The 14,485-nt window shown below is 37.7% G+C and overlaps 1 protein-coding gene across 2 annotated transcripts; it reads right to left on the bottom strand.

Annotated features, from left to right (window-relative positions):
• Positions 1–114: 114 nt before the first annotated feature.
• Positions 115–14,183, bottom strand: LOC102700152 (ubiquitin-like-specific protease 1D). Of its 2 annotated transcripts, none has more exons than XM_006656034.3 (14): positions 13,875–14,180; positions 13,093–13,144; positions 12,169–12,227; positions 11,832–12,070; positions 11,207–11,255; positions 8,740–8,813; positions 8,520–8,549; positions 8,338–8,433; positions 5,699–5,798; positions 4,821–4,915; positions 2,844–2,966; positions 2,407–2,527; positions 1,061–1,171; positions 115–951 (listed from the first exon to the last, which is right to left on the bottom strand). In XM_006656034.3, exons 1-14 carry the CDS (start codon positions 14,088–14,090, stop codon positions 742–744), a joined length of 1,575 nt encoding a protein of 524 aa, XP_006656097.1. In that variant the 5' UTR covers positions 14,091–14,180; the 3' UTR covers positions 115–741. The 2 variants fall into 2 exon arrangements, with proteins under 2 accessions (XP_006656097.1, XP_015694319.1); XM_015838833.2 differs by lacking the exon at positions 115–951 and adding an exon at positions 1,768–1,873 and having other exon boundaries at positions 1,088–1,171; positions 13,875–14,183.
• Between the last annotated feature and the right edge of the window lie 302 nt (positions 14,184–14,485).

Below are 14,485 nucleotides of genomic sequence, written 5' to 3'. Positions count from 1 at the left end.
TCTAACAGTACTTCCGGGGGACTCACTGATTCATTTCAAACCCAAGGGTTTGTTTAAATGGCATCCATGTCTAGCCACAACAAAAGTTGACAAGATATAGCCCATCAAATTATGTGATCAAAACTATGTGGGCATAAGCAAAATTTTGAATTTTCCAACTTAGTTTTAAAGTTGAGGTTTTTCTTTTCATTCTGGCTTATTTTTCACTATTTCCTTTTAGCAGAACACCTATGTAATAGTTTACACATAAGCTAATATGATGGTTTAACAGATATGTTCAGCTTAAGCTGACTGTATCCAACTCAAAGTTGTGCCTCCACAGATAGCTCTACCCATCAAAGGTCCAGAATTTTTTACAAGCAGAGTTTGGGTTGGGCATGTGGGAGCTTACCCTAACAATTCTTCTCCCAGGGTTTACAAGCATATCCTGAAGCTGTCCACTTGGCAGCTCAGAGCTTGTAGGAGCAGTTTGACCTAATGCTGAAATTCGGCCATTCTCTTGCAGTCGAGCCTAAGAACTAACCCCCCAAAAAAAACACTAAAATTATCCTGAACTATACATGGCAGTTCTGCGTTATCGCAGGCCTGCCATACCAATACACCCCACAAGTTTCCTCTCATGTGGCAATAACCCAAGATGGGAATTGAATGCTACGTTTTCTTGGATGCACACACACCACCTTCCAGAACCACAGCCCACCTCTCAGTCAGCTCCCATGGCAGCAGCCTACCAAGTGCCACTTATGAAGTGGCGACGTTAACAGTGTTCAGGGGGCGCTCTGGCGCTGCTGAGTCAGCTGACAGCACTTCCACAGGGTGCTCTGGCACCGGCGTTGTTGGGTCTCTCATGTCCTTGTTTTGTTTAGCTTCCTCAAACAACTGAAGAAGCAGCGCTCGCATTTCCTTTCGTAGTGCAGAAGCCTCTTCAGGTTGGAACCACCCTTCGCCAAACTAAGGGAAAATTGTGCGAAAAGAAGAGAAAGGACAGCCATAAGCTTCCGTTCAGGTAGTAAAGCAGATATCATGTAAAACGACAAAAAATCAACTAATGGTGACGAACCATATTAGATAAGTCCTTGCTGTTAAGCCTTTCGGGTGCTTCCTCGATAAAGCGTCGCATATAGTACAGAACAAAGACACCACAATCGTATTCATTGCCCTGCTGTGGAACCTGGTGACAAAAGGTAAAAGAATGATTAGGACAATAACAGGATCAAAATCCCAAGAATAAACAAAGCAACCAGAATCAACTTGTTCTGAACAATACTAATAGAGAAATTCCATCATATGCCACTGATGAAGCACTACCATTATCATTAGTCAACCACAATAGAGTAAAATGACAATTGTGTCCCTAGGATACCATGTGCTGATGTGCATTATACTGTTATCACAGAAATAAATTGATGTTACTGTCGACTTGGATTTTTATTTCATTTTAAATATCCTAGTGTACATTGCTGTGCTCTGCCTTTCTCCCATAAAAGAATGAGGGTATTTCAATATCTGGAAGAAAAATAGGTTCGCTACTTCACTTAATGGAGTCTTACTAACAGTTCACAAACAGTGATGGCATATAAGAAACAAAGGGAGGAAACCAATGGCATATAATGGTCATCAGTGGCAGAATGTAGAGTTGGTATAATTCTGTCAGCAGAATATTATGAATCTTGCTATATTTATAAGAAAACAGTACTTCCATTTCTACAAATGCTACATTAATTTATTTTGGGAATGTATGTCCTAAATATTGGAGTTGTTACCTACCTGTACTGTACAACTGTAAAACCCCTGGGTCCAGATTAGATGCAGTCTATCCGCACATCAGAGAAAACCATACAATCACACCAACCACCCTTCTTCTATTTTCGTCCTAAATGTGCATATAAGGGTTATGCTTTTCACAATTTGGGTCCTGTATAGTTTGCCCACAGCCTAAAAACATGATAGACATCTATTTTTTACATGCCCCTACATATATATTTGTCTTTGTCCTGATTTCACAACTACAAACTTTGACAAATTTACTGCTTTACTTTGTGAATTGGTTCAACTTAACACTTTCAGTCTTGAAGAAATGGCTCACTTAAGAGTAGAGAGGACAAACTGTCATGGAAAGCTGCAAACAAAATGTTATGTTTCATTGCTATTAATTTTTTTCTTGATACTGGAGGTCTAAATTTAACAATTTTCAGTAACATGCACAATAATAACACAAGCATGAAAACTGGAAACATAGTATTATAGGTTGGTCTGATGCAAGATGCATGCCTAAATGATGGGTTTGTCTTATTCAAATCTTAAGTGGACTATCAGAAGTTTCAACTATATAAGTACACTTTTATCTTCTAAAAGATAAGAAGCTGAACACATTTGCAATTGCATTTGGAGGAAGGAAACACTTACTGTGACTGCTTTCCTCCTAATTTTCCGAGGAAGGTTCTTCCACACTGATTCATGTAGATGACAATCCTCATCCTCTAAAGAACCAGTTTTATTCAGGTAGTTCCATTCTTCTTTAAGGAATCTGCAAACAACTTCAAGGTGTAACAGCGCACTAAAAATAGTCTAGATTAAACTGATATTCAAACATTTTCATGCCCTTATAAGCAAAAAAAGGAATAAAAATGGCATGCACCAAATAACAGTATAGAGACACCAAAAGTTAAGCTTCTTGCAAATGCAGAAGTGCAGTTTAACGGGGAACTCCATTATGAAAAAAGAATAATTACTTGTTAACAAACGTTGGCCTTTATCAGATTGTGCATTACAGAAAAGGTCATACATATAAATATAGCTATACCAAATAACAGACAAAATACAAAGTTTTTGGGGCCACTTACCTCTCAGCAGTGCTTAAAATAGATCTGCTGCTATGAAATTTCAGTGAATCCAAATGAAGTATGGTGGGACCTGATTGGTCTTCCTTTGCAGGCATAGAAATGATGACCAGGCTCCAATGTGCGCTGACCAATTGGAACCACCAAAGGAGAGACTCAGTTTTTAACAGAATATATTGTAATGAATAGCTGAAATGAATAATTTTATATATAGGTTGATATATGCATGCAACCAGATCAGGTCCCATCTCATGAGTTGCAAGTTGTAACCAACAGATTTTATGCACATTACATATTTACATTCCAAACTATTATATTTATTAGTACAAGAGACTGTTTTTTAATGATCAACTGTGATGTAACGATAACAAACAGAATGAGCATATGCTTCTTTATGAATGGGTACAGAAAATCAAGGGTTGTTCCCAGCCCCATAAAATGTATTGAAAAATCAGCTGGTACGCAATAAACTCCCATAATTTCATATTCTCTCGTATAAATATGAGTCTAGAAAGAACTTGGTATCAATTTGCTGCTCTACTTGATGCTTCAGTCCATCTATTTTTAGGAAACATGAATCGGCCGAGGTGGTGAAAAACTAGATGAATTGAGGCCATGGGAAGGTGCACAGAACCTCTCCTTTCATCATCGCAGCACATGTTATTCCTCGACACCAGCTAGGCATACTCACTAAATCATATTAATAAAAAGGGAAATTTTGCTACAGGACATACTGACTTCACGATTTTAGTTGTAGGACACCGCACGGAGTGACTTTTGGGGGAATACACATTTAAAAGTTGGATATTTGCTGGTGGACATTGCACCCATAAAAACAATAATTTTCTGGTTGAAGAGGAGAGAGATACCCCTGGACCCACATATTAGTTATCCCATCTCTCTTCTCTCTATCCCCTCTGTGGGGCGAGCCGTATGGTGCAAGTGCACCCTCCACCTCTGTGTCTCTCGCCCAGCTATGTACGGGGACGACGACACGATGGAGTGATCAGGGGAGGAGGTTTTGGGAGGGGATGCCAAGGAAGGGGAAGGTGGCGATATCGGTAGGAAGCTGAGGTTGACGTCACCGTAGAGGTCGTCGCAATCGTCCGCTCCGACGGAGGCTGCAGCGACGGTGACAACAGCGACCACCATGGCTTGCGGCAGCAATGCGATGTGGCGCGGACCAAGCAAGGTGGAAGGAGGGGATAGAGAGAAGAGAAATGGGAAAGTTGATAGATGGGTCCATGGGTATTTCTGACATTTCACATGATTTCTCTCTGCTCTTCAACCAAAAATTATTACTTTAATGGGCGTGATGTCCACTAGCAAGTATCTGACTTTTAAGAGTGTATTCCCCCAAAAGTCACTTCGTGCAGTGTCCTACAACTAAAATTGTAAAGTCAGGATGTACTGTAGCAAAATTTTCCTAATGAAAATGTCTACAGAAGATCCTGAAAATGCATAGTAGTTTTCAGCCACACGATGCCATTTACTGTTGTACGGGTGGATAGTCCTTGGGATATAACTAATCAAACTGTCCATTTACGACTAAAAAACAGTTTTACTGGATAATTATTTTTTTTTTTACTTTTTAACACATAGCATTTGCAGTTGTACAACAACTATGGTTCTGACCAATTATACATCATTCCTGTCCATAAGCACACCTTTTTTGTTACCAAATGAAGGTTGAAATATCTGCATTACCTAGTTTGGCTGGAGTAGAGACCAATAAATAAATTAGCCAACTCATGACTGGTCTGGATCAATTTTTTGCAGTGAATGTTAGCCCAAACACTGCTAGCAATCAGCAAGAAACTAGTACTATTACTAGTTTACTACACGCCTTTCTGTAATTTTTTACACTCACACCATAACTGGTCTAGAATTTAAAATAAATCAGTGGTATCCAAAATAATGTTGTAGTCCTGATGACAAATAAAGAGATGCCACCAAAAAACAGGCAACAAAATTGCTTACTCTGCATGCACTGGAAATATTATGTATGCCATTTGAAATATATCTACACCTTTCCACCACCTTCTCAGATTCAAGAAATAAGCATCCTTGTCCACCTTCAGAGTTCGAATACAAAGTAAATTAAATAAATGACCATATTTTTTCTAAAAAAATCAAAAGTAAAAAGATTTTAGGTAGCAGCGCATGAAATTAAACATAATTTATGCGTGATACATGCAGCCAGCAGTTGCTACATTAGGCCAAAGAACGGGTTTTATAGCTTGGGACTGAGGGCTAAATATTGGTTAGATGGAGGCGTAGTTGCCCTCCAGCTTTTAGAAGATTTAATCCTTCGTAATATGAAGGATAAACCAGCTAGGTGCACATTAATCTGAGTTTATTTCTTACTTAGAGAAGCTAAACCAGTTCCCTCGTGCAGATTGGGAACTAGTCAACTTTAATCTGACTTATCCCTAGCTAGCTAATCTTACTTATCCAAATCCTAGCCAGCTGTGCTTTATGAATTGACACACATTAGCGGGCCCCTATGGCCAGCTAGCTGCAACCTTGCACATACTGCTTTGTCTACATAATTACTTGCCACAAAGCATGAACTCCATAGCAACAATTATGAGTTAAAAACCTAAAACACCAGTAAGCTTGAATAGAATATACATATCTGGTTAGTCTTATACTTGTTTCTCTTGTCCATCAGAAGCATTATGGCTATTCATCTTTCTAGATGCTTAATTCAGGAACCCAGTATGAAAAGATGAACAAGAATACCCCACAATAAAAGGAACTAGAATACGTAGCAAATTTATCGATCACAATGTAGCATACTAAATATTTTATAAAGAAATAAAGTACATGTTAAGAATTTAATATAGAAAAAATACCTTTGATGCCAGGGCTTCTAGTTTGCTGAAGAAGTATGTGTTGAAAATGTGATACTTGCCTCCGTGCCTACTTGTCGATGGCATTTGTCCCAATAGGTACCTATATGGATTTTATTTTATAATTTTGTTTAGAAAAAAAAGGAACAAATTCCATTATTAAAATCAACACATATGCAATACCACATAAGTATAAATGCCGAAGTGCTATTAACACCAAAAGATGATAGCATAAAAATGTTATAGAGATATATCTTGCATCGCCATCACACAAAGTCAATAGAGCATGCAAAACAAATACTAACATCTGGAAGGTGAATGTATATGGATGGCTATGGAGCCCCAATCCCCATTAAAGAAGGCAATTCTTCTATTAAAGGACAAGCTCACTTATTCCTTATTTAAATGGGAAATCTATGTTGGCATCCACAACAAGAGATTCATATTGCTGCTTCATTGTTGTCTGTGTTCAAATCATTGCATGGATAAAGTTCAAATGGCTTATTGATGAATTAATTGAAACAGTAGCTCTACACCAATGGATCACTCCATCTCAAATACACAAGCATGCAAGATGTAAACAGTACAATGCATCAAGGTTGTAATATCAAGATGTAAGCATATGCAACATATCATCCTGACCCAGCCGTTGCATGAATACAAGCTATACAGCAACGACAATGATGAACAAGAACAGAAGATGTGGCAACAAGCTCTTGATCCTTCCATTTCAATTTGTTGCTCAATGTGAACAAATGCCCAGCCGGTCATGTCGACCACGCTGGACCATCTTAGTGCCAAACCAGCCTAAATGACATCCAGGCATCACCTTGATAACAAATTCAACATATTTTATACATCAACATGAAAAATGCGAAAATAAACTGCTGGAATGAGCGGCAAATCTTTTTCCGGTCGATGTTAATGAAGTCATCTTTATTATTAATTGTTTTCCTATGAGTCTATGACTCATGTTTGTGAACTGCCTAGCATCATACAATAATCAATAACTAGTTGTAACTATAATAACTAGCAAAATTACTCAGTAGTTAATGTAATGTCGGAAGAATTAAAAAACCATGACAAATTGTGCTGTCCGGTGCATAAAAACAAGGGCTGGGAAACCAGCAGTAACAGCTTGGCCATAACCTGTTTTGGTAATATTGTCACCTCACCTGTTTCGATAGTACTGATTGCTACCAAAACATTTGATACTTTAACTATACAATTTTTTAGCATTAGTTGGACTTGGATATGGATAGTGTTGATGTGAATCTAAACATAATCATGCTATTCACATTTCAAGGCACTCATGTGGCATCAAAGAGCACAAAAATATATGCCTATGCATTAACAAAAAGGTCAGCATTGGATGTAGATCCTTCTCCATGATTGGTTGTTATGAATTGTAAGCACTCTTATCCACCTACTTATAGTTACAACTATTACGTTTGTTTAAGATATTGAAATGTTGCACTTGCAAAAAAAAAATCATTCAATCCATCCTCCCGAGACAGTTTTCTATTCATGAGCCACCATGCAGGAACCATGCTGATATATCTAACAAACAAGGAAACCTGAAGTGCAAAAGGTCCACACAGCAGAAAAGGTAAATATGTAAACAATAAAGGATAATAATGCCACATCACATTTCATTCATCAATGGCCAGATTAGATACATGATTGTCTGGATAGAGTATGTATGTCAGTGGCCAGCAAAGTCAAGAGTACAGACAGCTAGGAGAATTATGCAGGAACAATGGCAGTACAGATTATTTTAATATAGCTCAGTAGGAGCCTCTCCTGCTGTTTCATGTCAATAAGAAAAAAATAATGGCAGTAAAGTCAGGGGCAGTGTTCTAAAAGTTGTTTCTAGGCGCCCATTAGGCTCTAGGCACCGGCTAGCCGCCGCGATTAGGCATTAGATGGTGCACCGGGTGGCTGAACTACCTTGGGTTGTGTTCTGTAGCTATTTCAGAGTTATATTGTCAAATATTGCGTAATATGCATGCTAATTTCTTGGATTTGGTTAGTTGCTCTGACCTAGGTTCCCACTAGGCACAACCCAGCCGCCCGACTAGTTCCTAGCGCCTTCTTGAACCACGGTCAAGGACTCAAGGGTACTGGCCAAGGCAAACAATTGAACATTCATGCAGTTCCTCTGCTTTTTCTCTTGTAAACGCAAGCTGTATTATCTAAACAAATCTCATTGTTTTAAAAGTGCAGCGTGTTACAAATTGAGAACAAAATGAGATGGTTTAAATGCAGTAACTACCATAACAAAAGGCTTGGCGGCATATGGAACTTGACAATGTGCAAAGTGCAAACCCAGATATCAAGGATCGTAGTCTTATGAGATCATTTTGATGCTGGTACTTTGAATGTAAAATCATAACAAGGAAAAATTATCTAAACAGCAGTTCAGGCCATCTGCATAATCAGGACTTCTTAGATAAACTGATGTGACAAATACAAAGATTGCTATACTGTAATCATGATAATTATCCAACGCATTATCCAGATAATGCCAACCTCGGCTTTTCAAAAGATGTGAAGATATATCCAGCTTCATTATGATGTATTGTTCTAGTCATTCACCTCTTATCAATGTATGTATCAGCAACAAGAACATCAACACTTACATAATGTAGAAGTTCAGTATAGGTGATGACAACAATGATTCAGGCTCAAGACATTTTATGTCAGCACGAGAAAGCTCAATAGAATTAGGGTTGTCCCTGTTGAGAATAGAGAGATAAAATTAACCACCAACTGTGTGCAAAACAGAATAAGATGAAATTATTATGTTAGTTCAAAGGCCAACCATGAAGGATAGCGTATCTTCATTGCATCCCTGTTGAAGTGGTGCATTAGTCAACAGCAGTGAAAAAATTACAGTAGAAAATACTAAATGTAAATACAATTAAGCACTGTCTACACTGACTCACTGAGACACCACCGACCAACCACATAGATTAAGACAGGTATACACAGATGGAAGCAAACACGTGGACAAGTGACAAGTCGTGTATAGACTCATTTACCATGCAGAGGATGTTTTTTCTGCAGAATCTGACATGCAAGTATCTCCATCGAGTAGAACCACCTCTTCAACCACCTGAATAGAAATATAAGAATAGCAATGATCATTAGCAAACTAACTAGCATAGCTTATTATTTCTACAAGCTGAGTACATATGTAATACCAGTTACTCATAACGACCCAGCAAGAAGCAAACTGATTTCAATCTCAATTTTGGACTTTGCGGTTCCTGTATTGGACAGGGAACTGAAAACTGATCACAAACCACTAAAATTGTTCACAATACTACTTCTCCCATCAATCGCTTCTTATTCAAATTTCTTCCATCTTATCCTATCTACCCTCCCACATCCATTCATTCCAAATTTATTGAGGGGCACAAAAAAATTTTCTTAACCTTAATCTTTGCTAAACAATCTAGACATGCTTATATATGGAACGGAGGGAGTAAATGACAAAGAAGGCATGAAATATGCATGAAAAATCAAAACGTTCCATCTACTAGTCATACCCAGTCCAAAAAATAAATTTTAATCCGTATTTCTGACGATTAGTCCTACACTCAGTAACATTTTGAACATTTTGTTTTTGATATGTAAGAAATTTGTATGTCATCTTCAATGCATGACAATTAAAGTGGGTATACCTTATCAGAAGTAGCAAATCACAATTCACATCTTCATAGACAAATATATACAGTATTTGTCTACTGTTCTAACGGTAGGGATGCAAACGAGATCAAAGGTGATGTTACCATATATATGGATTAGGGTAGTATAATTAGATCAGATAAGCATACAATTCATGATTATTTAGTCAGATATTACACAGCGTAATGTTCAGAGAGAAATAACAGCAAACCTTTCATATCTCCACTAACACTACGGAATCCATGATTGTTGGGTCGATTGGTGGCAAGATATTTATAAATTATAAAAAAATTAATGCTATTATAATAACTGCAGCAAAGTCAATATGTCCAATAATCATGAACAGAAAGTTTCCTTATTTGTTAAGAAAAACAAGAGCAAAGCCTGCATATGTCCACACCACAGTACAAATTCAAAATGCCCCACATGCATGAAGATAGGGGTGCCTTAGAGATCCCCTGCTACCCCTGCTCAATGAAGAGACCCTCCTGCCTTTTTATCTACACAGTCCCTCCTTATTGCCACAAAGGTAGTTAAAATCTGGTTTTTATTACTAAAAACCTAGGTCTCTATAAGACCACAAAGCCATGTCATACAGAAGTCATCTCGATTCTAATTGGAGCAGAATCCTTATTGTAATCAGAATTAAGCAGCCCCGCCTTTACTCGACTTAAGTACTAATGTAATTAAGCAAGTTCTACTCATTTTTCTATGCCTTTCCTTCTAAATGTCACATATTACAAATAAATTCTAATTTCAGTAATGCATAGTTACATGCTAGAAATATTGATAGATTGTCAAAAAGACTAAATTTTGTACTAATATTTTTCTAGTTTTTTTTACCAACATATTACTACTGCAAATAGTAGGCAAAGATGTAGATAAGAGACTATGAAAAATCTGAAATGGCATGTATTTGTGAAATGAAGTAATGCAAAAATGGTCAAAGTTTAAAAAATTCAATCAGTATGCATGAAAAATGACAATCCACTTGGACCAGAAGAAAAAACACAAAGTATAGAGCAATCTAATCAACAATTTCTCATCAGGCTTGGTAATAACAGAATCAATCACACCTGAGCAACGGAAAGTTCACAAATTTATCACAATTCAGTTTTAAGGAGCCTTTAGTGGAGTAATGTTGAAGTTCATTCTTTGATAGTGAACAAAAGATGATCGGCTCCCATCGTTTCGCTCCTTGTTTACAAACGAAGAATAATTTGTGGGTAAACTTTTACACGTGTCTATAGCAATTCAATTCAAATGCAAATGCTGTAAAATAAACTGCAATGAAGAAACAACAAAATCAACTTCAAAATTATGCTTTAAATTCAAATTTTGGCTTATAAGCAATTGCAAAAGTGAAACGATGGGAGCCGATACTATCATTGCAAGTCAATATTTCCTTTTTCCCCGTTTTAAAAATATAATTAATCTTCCAATGTCATTGACCACCATAACAGATAGTCAAAAACAAATCAACTACTTTATATACTGCCAAAATAGGGGTGGTGGGACTTCTGCCAACTGTACTACAAAATTAGTACTCCCTCCATCCCAAAAATAGCTATTTCTAGCGTTAAAGTTGTCCCAAATGTAGCTATTTCTCCACCTACCCCCTTATCACAACCATCCCCCATTTAATTACTCTACCTATTTTCTCTTCTCAACCAATTGCAACCTTCACCCATTTAATTCCACCTACTTCCTTAATACCAGAGCGCAACTCCAGAAATGCTTAAATTTTGGGGCAGGAGTATTGAACATAAAAATACTAGTATACAATGTCACAATGGTAAGAAAGGAAAATGTGCATACCTTTCTTGATCGCAATCGCATTGAAAATGCAGGTGAAAATTCTCCTTTCCTAGTAGAGGACAAATAACATAATTCAATATAATAACATATTCATTATCAATGCATCTATATAGATATAAGTTTCAAACTGGTCAGATATACAGCAATCTAACAGACTAATATACATGCACAAGACATGGCATAATAGCAATATTGCTATTTATTAATCACCTAAACCTGTTTTTTTTTTATATTCACCTAAACTTGTACAAAGCTTAGCCTAAACATTCACCATATAAAAAAATGCAACTTTTGTATAAATCATTATAACTTATTGTTTTGTTTCTTTATACTTACTCTGTCCCGACGGAGGGAGTATTCTACATTGACTCAGATGCATTTGATTCAATTCAAACGACACCGTTTGATGGAAACCTACACCTCCAAATTCTATTGTAAATGAACATTTTGCATTTCCCTTAACACTTTAATTTGTATAATGTATCGACACCAAGAATTTTGATAGGGTTATGCATCACATGAAACAATGTATGGCTTTTGATTAAGTTTAACTAAAGAATGCCATAACAAAGAAAATGGATGCTCAGCATGACACTGTGATATACAAGAGTTTATGCATACTAACCTTTTCTGAGAAGTGTGGACATCTTTGTGTATCATACTGTAGCCATTATTATCCTTGTCATCATCATCATCATCATCTATAATCTTCATCTCAGTTGAGCTGTCAACATATGACACCTTTTGAGACGTAGAGGGTTTACAGGAGTGTTCCTCTTCACACGAGACACCCTCATTATCTATTGAAGTTTTTGGGTCACCAATGTTTGTACTTGTATCCAAATGGGATGCGTCAATGCCTGCCTAATGTAAAGAAAATAAATCACTTGCACATAAATTTGATTTATATAACAAAGATCATCTCTTCAAAAAATATATATAACAAAGATCAAAATAGTTACCTCTTCATCCATCCCAAATGAGGACCGGAAATCTGATATGTTTACTGCTTGTGGTTTGACTGAACCATTAATAAAACCAACAGATTGGAATCGAATAAAACTCAGATTGAAAAGTAAACAATTGTAGATATCACTACAAAAGAAAGACACGGTGAAAAACTGGCCAAGTATTATGAACCAAACACATATGATCTGAAAAGTGGAAACTGGCTAGGCTTTTTGTCTGCTTTATCGATATAGTGGCAGTAGCTTGCTCGTATAATCTTGAATGGTAGTATGATTATATACTCATGGGGTAAAAATACTAAAAAGTAGTAATCTCTGCTTTTAATAGATATATGTTCATCAAGACCAGTTACTGAGCATGACACAATTTTGAAACTAGTTAGTTCCTTCAAATAGAGCTTTGGGCATCAGTTAATTCTTGATTTTATCAGCATTCTACTTAACAAACTAGAAAGTCACATGACATAGGAGTGCCTCAGATTAGATTAAATATTCAAGAAAAATGTGACCAACAGCTCAAATCAGGAACTAAGTGTAGTATATTGTATTACTCTTCACATTGTTTTGCTATATGTTCTATTTGAACTAAACAGTCCTATGATGCATTTTCATGCCTATATCTTAACGATGGAGTGAAGCAACGGGGAATGAGATACTTGTCCTAAAGTAGTAAAAAAAGCATGTAAAGTAATCTTAACCGAAGATAAAATCACAAACAGTAACATAAAGCACAGAACAAAGTTATAGCATCTAATCACACAACACTGATACTGCAGTAAGTAACAAACATTTAGTACAACAGAAAGCAAATAAGCACTTGATTTGATGAAAGAGAATATGTGTACATAAGTTCCAGGAACAAATGATCAACGCTACCAACCTAATGAATCAAAATCTTTACATAAATTAATCCCATACCTGATGATTCTGCACATCTTGATTGAACTATCCTATTTTGTTTGCCATCATCCTGCAAGAGAATATTCAATAGTCAGTCTTACAAAGTGCTTATCCACTCTTAGTGGCTGCTGTATTTGTAAACAACTATAGCCTTTTAATGGATTGATATCCTAGCATCTAGTCTAGTACTCCCTCCGTCGCAAAATATACCTACTTCAACGGTCAAATTTTGTCCCCAAATATAGCTACTTCTCCACCTACTCTCTCATCTCAACCAATCACAACCATTTCTCAACCAATCACAACCATTGCTTATTAAATTTCTCCACCTACTTCTTAATCTCAACCGATCACAACCATCCCTCGTTTAATTTCACCTCTCCTTAATCTCCGCGAAAGACCCCAAAGAATAGCTATATTTTGGGATCAAGGGGTATCTCCATAGCTCGTTGGGTACATATGCACGAAGTGATCAGACAGACAGGCACAACAAGAAATCCAAAAACTCACTATATGAAGATAGATACTAGCATTGGCCAGCCTGCTTTTCTAAGATGCATTAGCAAGAGGTTTTAACTCGGATTGCATACTGATGATGGGTACCTTACAGCACATTGAAGTTCTCAACACTGAATTGTTATACTAGTTGAAATATGCGTGGCAGGCATTTCATCGAACAGAAGCAAGAAAAAGCATCAAAGATTCTTCATGCCCTAACTGAAGTGCACCAGGCAAAAAAGATTGAACTCACCGCACGCCAAGAAAAGGGGATACATGGGGGGGGGGGGAGAGAATCTCACAGTTGCTCGTGCCGCGGAGCGGCGATCAATCTCGCTGAGTATGGCGGCAATCAAGCGGCGGTACTTCGCTCCGTTGTCGGGGAGGCTGCGGGCGATGCCCCCATCGAGCGCCCTCTGCATGCGCCGCGCCTTCTCCAGCAGCGCCTCGTCCGTGGCCCTGCGAAGCTCGGCGTCATCTCCGGCGCCGTCCGCCCCGTCGGACGAAGCTCCGGCCATAGCATTCACGCCGGCGCGGATTCCTCCTCCCCAGCGGAGGCGGAGCAGGCGAAGGGGGGAGAGAGAAGAATGATACTAGTAAACAGAAGAGGAGAAGGGGAAAAGAAAAGAAAAACGAGGGACGCGTCGGGGCCAACGGAGGGCTGTACTATGTCTATTACTTGTACGACAGGTTGTGTTGTGCTGCACTGCTAGGAGTATATCCACCAAGCTAATTAAAAGCCTTATCATCTCGATTTTAGTTTGTGCCTCAGGCGTCTGTACATGGCATAAATTGATGCGAAAATTAAATGTCATATAAATAAAAATGTTTATATTGAAAACGTCATTTTTGCATGGTATTAAATAGGAAACCATTTACTTTGCACCTCCCAACTTACCAAGTTTCCGCTTAT

This window comes from Oryza brachyantha, chromosome 6 (genome assembly GCF_000231095.2).
Source record: "Oryza brachyantha chromosome 6, ObraRS2, whole genome shotgun sequence".
NCBI classification, from domain to species: domain Eukaryota; kingdom Viridiplantae; phylum Streptophyta; class Magnoliopsida; order Poales; family Poaceae; genus Oryza; species Oryza brachyantha.
The sequence above is the reverse complement of the archived record's forward strand: the minus strand, read 5'-3'. Positions and strand labels throughout refer to the sequence as shown.